The 14,326-nt window shown below is 47.2% G+C and overlaps 1 protein-coding gene across 1 annotated transcript in view; it reads left to right on the forward strand.

The window, feature by feature from the left end:
- Positions 1 to 14,326, forward strand: part of SUSD1 (sushi domain containing 1) — a 644,959-nt gene that overhangs the window by 205,143 nt on the left and 425,490 nt on the right. Inside the window, exon 9 of the mRNA XM_073663765.1 lies at positions 12,379 to 12,558. Within this exon, the coding sequence (XP_073519866.1) occupies positions 12,379 to 12,558 (180 nt within the window). The remainder of the gene's footprint in view (positions 1 to 12,378; positions 12,559 to 14,326) is intronic.

The following is a 14,326-nucleotide window of genomic DNA, read 5'->3' on the forward strand; positions in this document are numbered from 1 at the left end:
TTTTGCCAGGCAGGTCTGTGCCAGTGCTGTGCAAGTTTTTTTCACAGCATTTGGCTGAATCTAGCAAAGCTAATCCTTTTTGGCCTATTGCAGAGTGTGTTAGTCAGTGGAGTAGCCTATCTGTGTTGCAAGATATACCACCTGTGTATAGAATACCAATTTTTTTACTGCACCTAGTGAAGTAAAATCTTTTGGGCATAGCATCATTCTATTAGTCCATCTATACTGACCTCCATCAGGTTGCAAATTAAAACTAATTTTTATCTACATCTACAGTACCTCTGAAAAAATATTTGGGCTTCTACCTGTGTGTGGGACTTGTTGTATTAGTCCATCTATACTGACCTCCATCAGGTTGCAAACTGAATATATTTTTTTCCTGCATCTACCTCTGAAAAAAGATTGGGCTTCTAGCTGTGTGTGGGTCTTGTTCTATTAATCCATCTATACTGACCTCCATCAGGTTGCAAACTGAATATAATTTTTTTCTGCATCTAGCTCTGAAAAAATATTTGGCCTTCTAGTAGTGTGTCGGACTTTTTCTATTAGTCCATCTATACTGACCTCCATCAGGTTGCAAACTGAATATAATTTTTTTCTGCATCTAGCTCTGAAAAAATATTTGGCCTTCTAGTAGTGTGTCGGACTTTCTCTATTAGTCCATCTATACTGACCTCCATCAGGTTGCAAATTAAAACTAATTTTTATCTGCATCTACAGTACCTCTGAAAAAATATTTGGGCTTCTAGCTGTGTGTGGGACTTGTTGTATTAGTCCATCTATACTGACCTCCATCAGGTTGCAAACTGAATATATTTTTTCCTGCATCTACCTCTGAAAAAATATTGGGCTTCTAGCTGTGTGTGGGTCTTGTTCTATTAATCCATCTATACTGACCTCCATCAGGTTGCAAATTCAAAATAATTTTTTTCTGCATCTAACCCAGCCAATAGTTTTGGCCTAATACCACAGTTTGGCCACTCAGCTCTGCTCGGTTACCATCCATTGTTTTTTTGTGCAAACAACTCCAGAGTTGTGAATTAGTTAACCACCAAAATGAGTGGAAAAAGGCCTGCTGCTGGTGGAAAGGGGAATAGGCGTGTTGGGAAGGGGAAAAAAGGTTGTGTCCGTGGGGTAGGTGTTAAAGCAACAGTAACATCTGCAGAAGAAAGACCATCTTCCAGCCAAACTAAAATGTCTACTTCTTTTAGCGGACAATGTGATAAGATCCCTTTCTTACGGCCACGCCAATCGCTACAAATTCCAGATGAGGCACAAAAACAGCAGGTGCTTCAACGGATATCAAGTGCTCCTTTAAGTGGGCTCTCCTCCACATCAACTTCAACATCACAAATACTCCAGTCCTCAAAGGTGTCACCCAAATCGCACTTGCTTCCTCACAGCTCCCAAATCTCCAGCTGCCCGTCTGAGTATGAGGTAGAACAGATGGTTGAGTCTGCAGAGCTGTTTACTCATACTATAGCCTGGGAATCAGAGGTCGACTCCAGCGCTTCTGTGAATCCAGACGAGGAAATGATCTGCACTGATGCCCAGAATCTTTATGAGTCGGATCCAGGACCAGACGCAGAAGGTTCTGACCATAATGTAGACCCTCATTCCCAAACTGTAACTCCTGTTGGTGGAGACAATGAGGAAGACGATGATAAGACTCAAATACCTGATTGGAGCGACAACTTTAGTTTTTTGTCAGGGCAGGAACAGGTTGGCTCTGAGGACGACGGGTGTGATAACGCACAGGGTGATGATGATGAGGTCGGAGATCCCACTTACTGTCAACCCACAGTCAGCCAAGAGATGAGGTCAGCAGAGGAGGTGGAGGAAGATGCTAGTGACGACGAGGTCAGGTTGCGCCTTCCTGGACAGAGACGTAGTACTGGAAGCACGTCAACAACTGCATCCTCAAACACAACTCTGCCTCTCACCACAAGTCGTGGTGGCTCTTCAGGTCGCATGGGTGCTAAGCCTTGCATAGCCTGGGCATTTTTTCAGATCGATAAAGCTGACCCAACTCGTGTTATCTGTAACATTTGTCAGCAAAAGCTAAGTAGAGGCCAAAAAATACATAGTTTGAGTACTTCATGCATGAACCGGCACATGGACATGAAGCATAAGTTGCAGTGGGAAGCTCAGTGTGCTACAATGCGGCCTAGCCGGCCGGGCCAACCACCGTCTGCCATATCTTGTGCATCCGCGGCCTCTTCATCCTCTGTGACTGGGGGGACAGCAGTCACACCTGTTTTGGGACGCAGACCTGCCACCTCTTTACCCGCAACAGCCAGCGTGATTGGCAGGTCATCATTTTCTTTGGAGGTAGTAACACCAGCTGGTGTTGAGCGCTGTCCGACATCGATAGCACCACCTTTGGATCAAGGCAACCTAACATGTCCGCCTGCATCTTCCTCACAGACCGGCAGTTTGCCGGGGACACCCTTATCAACCCCGTCTAAGCACAATAGCCAGCCCTCGGTCCCTCAGATGTGGACAAGTAAAAGACCATTTCCTCCTAGCCATGAGAAAGCTAAGAGGTTGAATTTCACCATCTGCAAGCTCTTGGCTACAGAAATGCTGCCTTTCCGCCTGGTGGACACAGAGGATTTTTGAGACCTTATGTCCGTCGCAGTGCCCCAGTACCAGATGCCCAGTCGGCACTACTTCTCAAAGAAAGGTGTGCCTGCGCTCCACCAGCATGTCGCACATAACATCACCGCTTCTTTGAGAAACTCTGTGTGTGACAGGGTGCATTTCACCACAGACACTTGGACGAGTAGGCATGGACAGGGGCGTTACATGTCGCTGACTGGGCACTGGGTAACTATGGTGACAGCAGGACAAGGGGCTGCTGTCCAAGTCTTGCCGTCCCCACGAGTTGTGCGTCAATCCTCTTTATGTCAAAGTTCCTCCACTGCTTCTGCCTCCTCAACCTCCTCTTGGTCTTCCACCTGCACCCAAAGCCTGTCTGGTCATGCCACAAGCTTTCTAACTGCGCAGAAGGGATCCTGCACACCTCCTTACTATGCTGGCAGTAGGGCTCAACGTCATCAGGCGGTTTTTACATTGAAATGTCTGGGAAATGTGAGTCACACAGCTGAGGAGTTGTGGTCAGCTCTGGAGAACCAATTTCATGAATGGTTGTCTCCACTGGACCTGAAACCAGGGAAGGCCGTGTGCGACAATGCTGCAAACCTGGGTGCGGCCCTTCGCCGGGGCAATGTCACACACGTGCCTTGTATGGCTCACGTGTTGAACCTGGTTGTCCAGCAATTTTTAGCCCACTATCCCAGACTAGATGGCCTTCTGCAGAGGGCACGGTCGCTGTGTGCTCACTTCCGCCGTTCGCATCCCGCAGCTCAGCGACTTACATCTCTACAGAAGTCGTTGGGCCTGCCACTTCACCGGCTAAAATGCGATGTGCCTACCCGGTGGAATTCAACTCTGCACATGTTGCAGCGACTGTGGCAGCACCGACAAGCCCTGGTGCAATACGTTCTGACGTATAGCCTGGGCCAACGAGATTCAGAGGTGGGGCAAATCACGCTGGAGGAGTGGTCTCAGATCAGGGACCTATGCACCCTTCTGCACAGTTTTGAAATGGCGACGAAGATGTTTAGTGCTGACGATGCCATTATCAGCATGACTATTCCGGTGATTTACATGCTGGAGCACATGTTAAACAGAATTCGGAGTCAGGTGGTGGCACAAGAGGAGGTGGAGGAAGTAGAGGAGGAGGAGTTGTATGCGGAAGGGCTAACATCTGCAAGGTCCAGACGGTCGGCAGCACCAAGGCGGCAGGCATGTGAGGGTGGGGGAGATGGTTTTACCAGGGCGCATGGTAGCAGCCAAACTAGTGAGGAAGGTGCAGGAGCCCAGGAAGAAGTGGAGGACGAACTGATGGAAGACTCATCAGATGAGGGAGACCTTGATCACATTTCTGTTGTGCGAGGTTGGGGGGAGAGGACAGAGGAAGGAAGCATGATTGTTACCTCGCCACCAACACAACAGGGACTTGGTGCTCCTGGATGCGCAACACACATGAGTGCCTTCTTGCTGCACTACCTGCAACATGACCCTCGAATTGTGAGAATTAGAAATAATCCTGACTACTGGGTTGCCACACTGTTAGATCCCCGGTACAAAAGTAAATTTGCAGAAATTATTCCTGCCATAGAAAGGGATGCACGCATGCAGGAGTATCAGCAGAGACTGTTGCAGAATCTTACATGTGCTTTTCCACAAAATACCAGTGGTGCACGTAGTGAATCTCACAGTTCCAACTTGCCAACCGTGGGACCGTCAAGTGTTCAGCACTCAAACCGTAACAGAACCACAGTATCTGCTGGTAACATCAATTTTGCGGAATCATTTCACCACTTTTTTAGCCCATCCTTTGCAAGGCCACAGGAGACAAGAAGTCTGACACATAGTCAACGCCTAGAGACGATGGTACAGGAGTATCTCCAAGTAAACATTGAAGCCACGACTGTGTCACTGGACCCTTGCTCTTTTTGGGCTTCCAATCTGGATAAATGGCCGGAGCTAGCCACTTACGCCTTGGAGATCTTGTCATGCCCCGCAGCCAGCGTTCTGTCTGAACGTGTGTTCAGCGCTGCTGGTGGTGTGCTGACAGATAAGCGCACGCGGCTCTCCACTGATAATGTAGACAGACTCACGTTCATAAAGATGAACAAATCATGGATCCGAAACGACTTTTCTACCCCTGTGTCATCCTGGGGAGAGTAAAAGCTTGATGATTGGTTAAAATCACCCTACCAACCGTTTTAAGCTTTCAAATTACTAATCATGTTTATCTGTATCTTGGCTGGAAAATAATTTGGACTTTGTAGCAGTGTGCAGCACTGATCCTATTAGGCCATCTATACTAAAGCTTCACCAGATTTAAAATTAAAAATAATTTTTAGCTGCATCTAGCCCGGAAAATAATTTTGGGGCTCCGAGATGCGCAAGGCACATAAGTGCCTTCTTGCTGCACTACCTGCAGCATGACCCTCATATTGTCAGAATTCGAAGTAATCATGACTACTGGGTTGCCACACTCTTAGATCCCCCAAACTTTTCGATCAACCTTTTCATTTTAATAAAGACCAAAAAAATGGTCATTTTTGAAATTATAAGCATTAGCAGGTTGTTAGAAACTGAAATCAAACAGTTTTCAAGTCAAAACTTTATTCTAGGTGATGTTACATTTTCACATAGGACCCCTTGTTCGAAAGGAGCTTCTGAACTCTCTCGTCCATTGAATTTGTCAGGTTTTGGATGGTTTCTGCTTCAATTGTTTTGCATGAGGACAGAATACCCTCCCAGAGCTGTTGCTTAGATGTGAACTGCCTCCCGCCATCATAGACACTCCTTTTAATGATGCTCCAAAGGTTCTGAATGGGGTAGAGGTCAGGGGAGCATGGGGGTCACACCATAAGTTTGTCCCCTTTTATGCCCATATCAGCCAGAGATGCAGATGTTTTATGTGCAGCATGAGATGGTGCATTATCATGCAGAAAAATGATCTTGCTGTGAAATACACGGTTCTTCTTCTTGAACCATGGCAGGAAGTGCTGTTTGAGAAAATCCACATACATTATGGAGTTCATCTTTAGCGCCTTCAGGGATCCTAAAGGGGCCGACAATCTCTCTCCCCATGATTCCAGCCCAAAACATTACTCCACCTCCTCCTTGTTGGCGCTGTAGCCGTGTTTGCGTGGGGTGTCCATCAACCAGCCATCCTCCACTCCATCCATCTGGACCATCGAGCGCTGCACGGCACTCATACGTGAACAAAACAGTTTTGAAATCAGTCTTCATGTAATGTTTGGCCCACTGGAGCCGTTTCTGCTTGTGTGAAGTGGATAGAGGAGGTCGACAGGATGGCGCATGCACAGCTGCAAACCTCTGAAGGACCCTGCATCTTGTTGTTCGGGGGACATTGGAGGCACAAGCAGCTTCAAAAACTTGTCTGCTGCTATGACAAGGCTTTTTTGCCGCTGCTCTTTCAACCTGACGTAATTGCCTGTAGGAAAGAGTCCTCAATTTGCCCTTATCAGCACGCACACGTGTGTACTGTGAATCAGCTACATACTTCTTGATTGCCAAGACACTTCATCCTGATCATCGCACAATGTTGATTGTAGTCATGCCTTGACCTAAACACTCCACAATTTGTTGCTTCTCAGCAGCCGACACATCCTTTTTCTTTCCCATTTTGGCAGAAAATGTAGGCTGCTTAATAATGTGAGAGAGCCTTCTTAAGTAGTCTTGCCTTTCATTGGACACACCTGCCAAACTAATTAGCACAGGTGTCTGCAATTGCTTACAGTGATATAAAGAGCCCTGACACACATCACCATCAATGAGTTTAACTGACAAACAAACAAATTCTTCCCTTATCACTCCTAAACACTTTTTGCATAATAATTTGGAACGCAGTGTACATGTGCTTTTCCACAAAACACCAGTGGTTCACGTAGTGAATCTTACAGTTCTAACTTGCCAACCGTGGTCTGTATGGAGTTGTTCAATAAAGGGCCCAAAATTAAGATAACATAGATGGGAGAGGTCTCTATGAATAGGAATTCCTAAGTATTTGATACCCTGTGAGGGCCAGGCAAAGGGAAAGTTGGACTGGATGGAATCCTATATGGATTTGGGGAGGGAGACATCGAGGGCCTCAGACTTCGCTGCATTGATTTTAAAATTTTACCATGTAACAAAGTGATCTATTTCAGCCATAACAGCATGGATGGATATATGTGATTGAGTGATATATACTAGGACATCATCAGCAAATAGAGAGCACTTGTACTCGGTGCCTCCCACCTCAATCCACCTAATATTGGGGTTATGGCGAATTGATGAGAGCAGGTGCTCCGTCACTAGGATGTATAAGAGAGGGGACAGAGGACATCACTGCCTTGTCCCATTGGTGATTGTGAAAGGTGATGAAAATGTTCTGACGCACCCCCTGGGCCTTGGGACACCCGGAGCCGGACCCTTTTTGGTGGATGCTGGTGGTTGTAGTCTTCGTGGCGGCGACCCGGTTCCGTGGCTCAGGGCGGTCAAACCAGTGGCGGAACTATTTATGTGGTTTTGATGTTTAAATGTCCGACTACGCCACCCGTGGATTGCGGTCAGAGTGAACCGCCGCTACAGGGCAGACCGCTGAGGCTGGTGTTGTGGGTGCAGCAGAGCGTAGCATAACTCCCCACGGGAGGAGTATAGCCTCAGGGCAGTGTATGCGGAGGATGGGGGTGATGGTGCAGGGCAGCAGCAGTAACGACACGGAGTCAGTGATGCAGTTCAGGGCCTTTACTCACAGTTCTTATTATCCAGACCACGTCTGCAGGTAACGGCTGCCCACGTCGTACTGTGCTCACCAGGTGAGGGGCTCAGACAACTCCCAGATAACTTTGGAGCACTTCACAGGACCCCCTTTGTGTGTCCTTTGTCTGGCCTTTCTTACCAACACTTCTGTCCGGCTGCCTCGGGCCTCCTCTTGGTAAACTTGGCGCCAGTTTCCCTGACCCTATGTGGTGCCTTCCTAGCGGGTGTAGCGAGGGGCTGCGCCACATAAAATGTCAGAGCCTCCGGTTTCTAGCTGAGGGTCGTTTCCTGCCTCCACTAGTTCGGGGACCGGTCTCCCCCTTTGGCCTGACCCCTCCACGCAGGTGGATTCGGGCGTGCGGTGGCGACTCGCCCATCCGCACCCCTGAGATCCCTTCATTCCTCGTTCCTGGAGCCTTCTCCGCTCCTCTTCCTTCCTTCTCCCTCTTCCAGGCCTGGGCCTCTGTTACTAGGCCCGCCTCCGGAGCAGAGCTCATGCAGAGCCCTTGCTCCCTGCCACTTCTGCTCAGACTTCTCTGCACTGAACTAAGATGGTGCCCACCTTTTATACTCCCTTCTCAATGCACCCAGGAACTGCTTCCTCCCTGCTCCTGCACTACAGGGTTCCCCTTCCTCAGTGTTCCCTCCCCCCACTCCAGCCAGGGACAGGGACTGTCGTGCCCATCTCAGGAGCATATTGGTCGCCCTGCCCCACGGCAATGTGGTGTAATGCATGCAGGTGTCGGGTCCTGATCCACACTCCATCCTTACCTGAGAGTGAGATATCACACCTCTGGGTGAGGTGCAATACGTCTGTAGCAACCGAGCCCTCAGGGTGCTACAGTTCCATTTATCTTCAGCCTAGGTGACGTATTGCGATACAGGGCCGTGATTTTGGCTATAAAAGGGTCCCCTAGACCCCTACCCCAAGCTTTTTAAGAGAATCATATATGGCGTGCCAGGAGACTCTATGGAATGCTTTCTCAGCATCCAACGAGAGTATCTAATTACAAATTTTTAACTGCATCTAGCCCAGGAAATACTTTGTGCCTAGTAGCAGTGTCTGCTAGTCAGCGGATTATCCCGGCTGTTAAGCAAGCTGCACCACCTGTAGTTTAGACACTTAATTTTTTCAAAGGAAATGCTTCGGGACCATGGGATACTTAGTGAAGAGCATCAGGAGGCACCCCAAGGCATAGGGGCTGGGACTGGCAGTAGGATGCCTTGCGGTGGACAGCCGAGCTCGATCCTTATAAAAGCTTTTTAACTGCAGCAGCTTTAGTGGACGCTACTGGAGCTGGAATTACCGCGGCTGCTGGCATGAGACTTGCCCTCCAATAGATCCTTGTAAATGGATTTAAAGTGTATTCATTCAAATTAGAGAGACAATTTAAATTAAAAAGCTTAGAGCTGCCTCCACCACAGGGGGGCTCGCTCGACCCACCAGCGGACAGGCACCAGTATTGGGAGAGGGGGGCTGGCCATCAGGGTTCACCGCGGCTCTGGCACAAACCCGGCGACACGGAGGTGGCACGGGCAGGAGCGGACTGGCCGTGTCGGCTTCTCACTTTTTGGATTTTAGAAGGGCATGACATGCCTATATCTGTGTCTCCCCCTCCTTTTACTCCTCCACCTCTTTTATTTTCGCATGACTATATGTACTTGTCACTTTTCCATGTGTTAGTTATGTCTTCTGAGCAGTTTGTCAGCTTTTGGACACCTTTGAAGGTGTTTTCTATGTGTTTCTATGTGTTTTTGTTTGCCTGCCATTGGTTTTAACGGTGTTCGAAGGTGTTCGACGAACAGTTCGGCGAACACACGGGTGTTCGACGAACCGAACCGAACTCGAACACTACGGGGGTGGCTCAACACTAGTCACCACTACTAAAGCCCTCAAAATCCACATCTCCATCTGACATTGCACTGTCATCACTGTCAGAACATAGCAGGGCATACACCTCCTCTGCGGTATAAGTCTGACGGGCCATTTTATTTGTTTTTATATTTTTTGACTGGACTGAACGGACCGGACTGGACTGACCGGACTGGACTGACCGGACTGACTGACCTGACAGGACTGACTGATCTGACAGGACTGACTGACAGGACTGACTGATCTGACAGGACTGATCTGACAGGACTGACTGACTGACAGGACTGACTGATCTGACAGGACTGACTGACTGACAGGACTGACTAACCCTAACCTAACTCTTACTTTCTTTCTTTTTTTTTTTTCACTTTCACAGTGGCAAGGCTGACAGCTCTTGTCACACTGTTTCTCCTCTGCTCTCTCACTGAGATCCGAGGAGAAACAGTGTATTTATCAGGAGATCGCCCGGGAAAGTTTGTTGCTAAAACAAACTTCCCTCGTGATCTCTCTGATTGGCTGGTGTGACGCTGACATCATCGAGACCTGAGCCAATCAGGTCTCGATGATGTCAGAGGTCACAGCACCAGGATCCCCTCGCTGCTAAGGTATGTGGGGGTCCCGATCACCGACCACCGGCTGTCACTATCTTTTAAATGCCGCGATCGCTATGGATCGCGGCATCTAGAAGATAGGAACAGGTTAACATCATGGGGACCTGATCCAATCAGGTCCCCATGATGCCACATGTCAGAGCTATCGCTCTGCACCAGAACCGCAGCGCTTGCAGGACCCTGGGGGTCCTGAGCGCTGCGGGACCACCCACCGTTTTTAAACGTCGGCGCTGCACAGAGCCCAGGCAGCGCCGACGTTTATGTACAGTGGGTGGTCGGGAACTGGTTAAACACTGCACAAAAGTTATGCAGTGTTTTATAAGCATTTTTAGAGTTTGTTATTGCTTTCAACGGGGGTCAAAATGTTGCAAAAGTGCTGGCAAACCCAAATAATTGGCATGCTGCATTTTTTGAAAAATCATAGCAGGGCTCCAAATACATGCAGAAAAAATGCAACATGTGCATGAGAGTTCAGAAATCTCATTGATTTTGCTGGTACTGGAGACTATTTAAGGCAGCGTGAACATACCCTAACAATACATTTCGACTGCACTATTATCCTTGGAACTCAAGCGGTATAAACTGATTGACGATCACCTGACGAATGAGAAATGCTCATTCGTCGAGTGAAATTATTTTTTGGTTTGCTTAAAAGATCATCGTTTTTGGCAGCACATCATCCTGTGTAAACAGAACACGTGCTGCTGAGAATAAAAGCAGCCTATGCGAACAGAATGATCTATTAGTGATCATTTGGTGTGCATTGTAAGGCTATGTGCCCACGATGCAGAAATGAAGCAGAAAATTTCATCAGCATTTCTGCATCTCCCTGGCAGAAAAAAACGCATGCAGATTGTGCATGCGTTTTTCCTGCAGAATACATGCGGATCCACATGCGGGTTCACATGCGTTTCCACATGCAGATTGACAAGCACTTTCCAGGCGATAGCATCACTTGGAAAGTGCTTGACAACTAGGTCACCCTGTATAAATCCATGCAAACAGCATGGATTTATACAGTGTGAACCGTAAAAATTAAAACAAATAAAGCTATACTCACCCCCGAGGCCCCGGCGTGGCTGCAGCGCTGCTTCCTGGCTGGTTCCCGGCTGCCGGCATATCGCGAGACAGAGCGGTGAAGGGCCTGCGGTCACATGACTGTGACGTCACCGAAGGTCCTTCAGCGCTGCTGGCATTCAGAGAGAAGCCGCCGGACAGGTGAGTATAAACTTTATTTGTTATTTTATTCTTTTTTTACAGGTACAATGGTACCCAGGTCTGGATGAGAGTCTCCTCTCCTCCAGAACTGGGTACCATCCGCACATAGAGACGCATAGAAGTCGCTTGTAAAAATGTACAGTCGCGGTTTCTGTGCGTCTCAATGCAAGTCAATGGCGGGAGTTCCGCTGCACTTCCGCAAAATTAAATGACATGCTGCGGATTTTTGTACGCAGCATAAACGCTGCGGAAAAATCCGCAGCATGTGCATAGAACATGCGGAATCCCCTTGGGGACCATGGGGTGCGGATTACCTAGCGTTTTACAAGCGTTTCCGCTGCGGAAATTCCGCAGCATAAACGCTTGAAAAACGCTACGTGGGCACACAGCCTAAAGCCATTGACTTGCATTGAGACGCACAGAAACCGCGACTGTACATTTTTACAAGCGGCTTCTATGCGTCTCTATGTGCGGATGGTACCCAGTTCTGGAGGAGAGGAGACTCTCATCCAGACCTGGGTACCATTGTACCTGTAAAAAAAGAATAAAATAACAAATAAAGTTTATACTCACCTGTCCGGCGTCTTCTCTCTGAATGCCAGCAGCGCTGAAGGACCTTCGGTGACGTCACAGTCATGTGACCGCAGGCCCTTCACCGCTCTGTCTCGCAATATGCCGGCAGCCGGGAACCAGCCAGGAAGCAGCACTGCAGCCACACCGGGGCCTCGGGGGTGAGTATAGCTTTATTTGTTTTAATTTTTACGGTTCACACTGTATAAATCCATGCTGTTTGCATGGATTTATACAGGGTGACCTAGTTGTCAAGCACTTTCCAAGTGATGCTATCGCCTGGAAAGTGCTTGTCAATCTGCATGTGGAAACGCATGTGAACCCGCATGTGGATCCGCATGTATTCTGCAGGAAAAACGCATGCACAATCTGCATGCGTTTTTTTCTGCCAGGGAGATGCAGAAATGCTGCAGAAATTTTCTGCTTCATTTCTGCATCGTGGGCACATAGCCTAAATGCAATTTGCCCGTCTAAACAGTAGGTGACCGCCGGTTGGCAAACATATAGCCTGTCAGCAGTCATTTTACCCCATCGTTCTGGTAGTGCAAACCCGTCCTAAGGTTCTGTGCTCTCTAAATGAATTGTCTTAATTTAGAAGAAAATGTGTGGCTCCTACCATGCCAACAATATCAGGGATTGCCATTGCCTATGCCATATGTGTATCTGAAAATGCTCATGAGTTTGGGGGCAGACAGCTATGATAGGAACAATGATTGATTTATACATGTAATCCTCATTTTAATGTTTTCTTCTTAGTTGTTGACTGTGGGCCTCCACCAGCCATCAATAACACAAAACCTGATATATTATGGAATACTACTTATGGAAACACTGTCAGTTTTGAATGTACGCCTGGCTTTGTGGAATACAGCGGAAATAAGACTGCTGTCTGTAATGAAAAAGGAAAATGGGTAGGCAGTAGCATTGTATGCAGAGGTAAGATCACATTCAGCATATCACATATTTGAAAACATCTAAATGGAGTTAATTTACACTGGAGAAGGCCTTGATCATAAATCTCTTAATGTATACCCCCTCCATCTTTTCTATAACACCATTTATATGTTTGAAATATATTAGCAGAAAACTCTTTTCCATTTATACTTTCTGGGGAGCTACAGAGGGCATAAGACTGCCTGCCCCAGCCGTCACCCGTGTGCTAATGCACATTTACATATCGAACCCGGTGTAGAATCCTCGTGCATGTCTGGTATTAACACTTCACCCGCAGTGACATCCTGCTTAAAGGGGTGGTCCGAAGTTTAAATTTTATTTTAATCCTAAATGTCTATCTACTTAATGTCATAATCTACCAAATTTTTTACCAAAAACTGCACTTTTTACAACAAAATATTTTACTAGAAAGTGCCTGCGTCTTAGGCCACATTCACACGTTGAGTATTTAGTGAGTTTTTTACCTCAGCGTCTGTAAGCCAAACCCAGGAGTGGAACAATCAGAGGAAAAGTATAATAGAAACAAGTCACCACTTCTGGATTTATTACCCACTCCTGGTTTTGGCTTACAAATAGTGACGTAAAATATTGACCAAATAATGAACGTGTGAACATGTCCTTATAGTCTAGAGGCAATTCTCCCCACCCACCCTCTGCAATGTCATACCTTCCTCTCTGTTTCCTCAATGATAAACTAAATGCCCAGCCCAAAAAAGGGGAGCCATGCCCCTATATGAACAAAGAACAATAAACTAAAGCAACACCAAAGAAATGAGCTGGAACACATGTTGGTATAAGTGCAATGTGTAGGTGCACATTCACACAGTGGCCCATAATAAACAACCTAGTGTGATGCTTCTTCACTTCTTACGGCCAAGCTGTGAGATGGGATAGTCAAGAAGTCAGAGGTCAAAATCCAGGAGGGTATGTCATAAACAGAAGGAAGAGACAAAGGCGTAGTCAGGTAATGTTCCAAGGTCAGAATACCAGGAGGATAGCGTTTCAAAGCAGAAGGAGTTAAACAGACGAATGATTAGAACGAGGTCCAAGGTCAGGCAACAAAAGATCAATGCACAGAACACAAGGCACAGAGAGACAAACCTCACACAAGATGAGTGTACATCTGGCAGAGGTCTGGGAGTAACAGCCCAGTTAGGTAGCTGGCCAATCACCTGGAGATAGCCAGCACCTCCTAGTCTCAGATTGGATGGCCGAGCTATCAATCAACACAGTGACAGCTCAACACACCCCTGCACCAGACTGGACAACCGTGCTGTCCATCAAAGTACTGACAGCTTCAGCACGCCCCTGTACCAGATTGGATGGCTGAGCTGTCAGTAACTGCATCCCAGACACACTGAGGGTGGAACTGTGACACCTAGGATAAAAACAAAATGAAAAAATACCTCAAAGTAAAATAGACTCCCCCTTTTTGGGCTATGCATTTAGTTTATTTAGTTTTCAAGGAGCAGGTGTCTGAACAGTCAGGTCTGGGTCCTGCTCTGTCCCCGTTTTTTGAGGCCTGTTGGCACAAAGAAAGGTTTTACATTAGAGAAAGGACCAGCCTGATTGGGTATATTTTGTTGCGGTGGGTTAGATTTTATGCTCTTTTTTATCATGAAGTACAATACAAAGTTATATTGTGGCACCGTGTTAGCCAGAAAAATCGATGTAAATAATTTTATGCCCAAAAATGACAAAAGTATTCTCGGAGCGATAACATTATTAGCTAATCAGAAAAAAATGATAT

The sequence above is a fragment of the Phyllobates terribilis genome, unplaced genomic scaffold, assembly GCF_046119375.1.
Source record: "Phyllobates terribilis strain yellow unplaced genomic scaffold, ASM4611937v1 Scaffold_1__5_contigs__length_1240528914, whole genome shotgun sequence".
Taxonomy (NCBI): Eukaryota; Metazoa; Chordata; class Amphibia; order Anura; family Dendrobatidae; genus Phyllobates; species Phyllobates terribilis.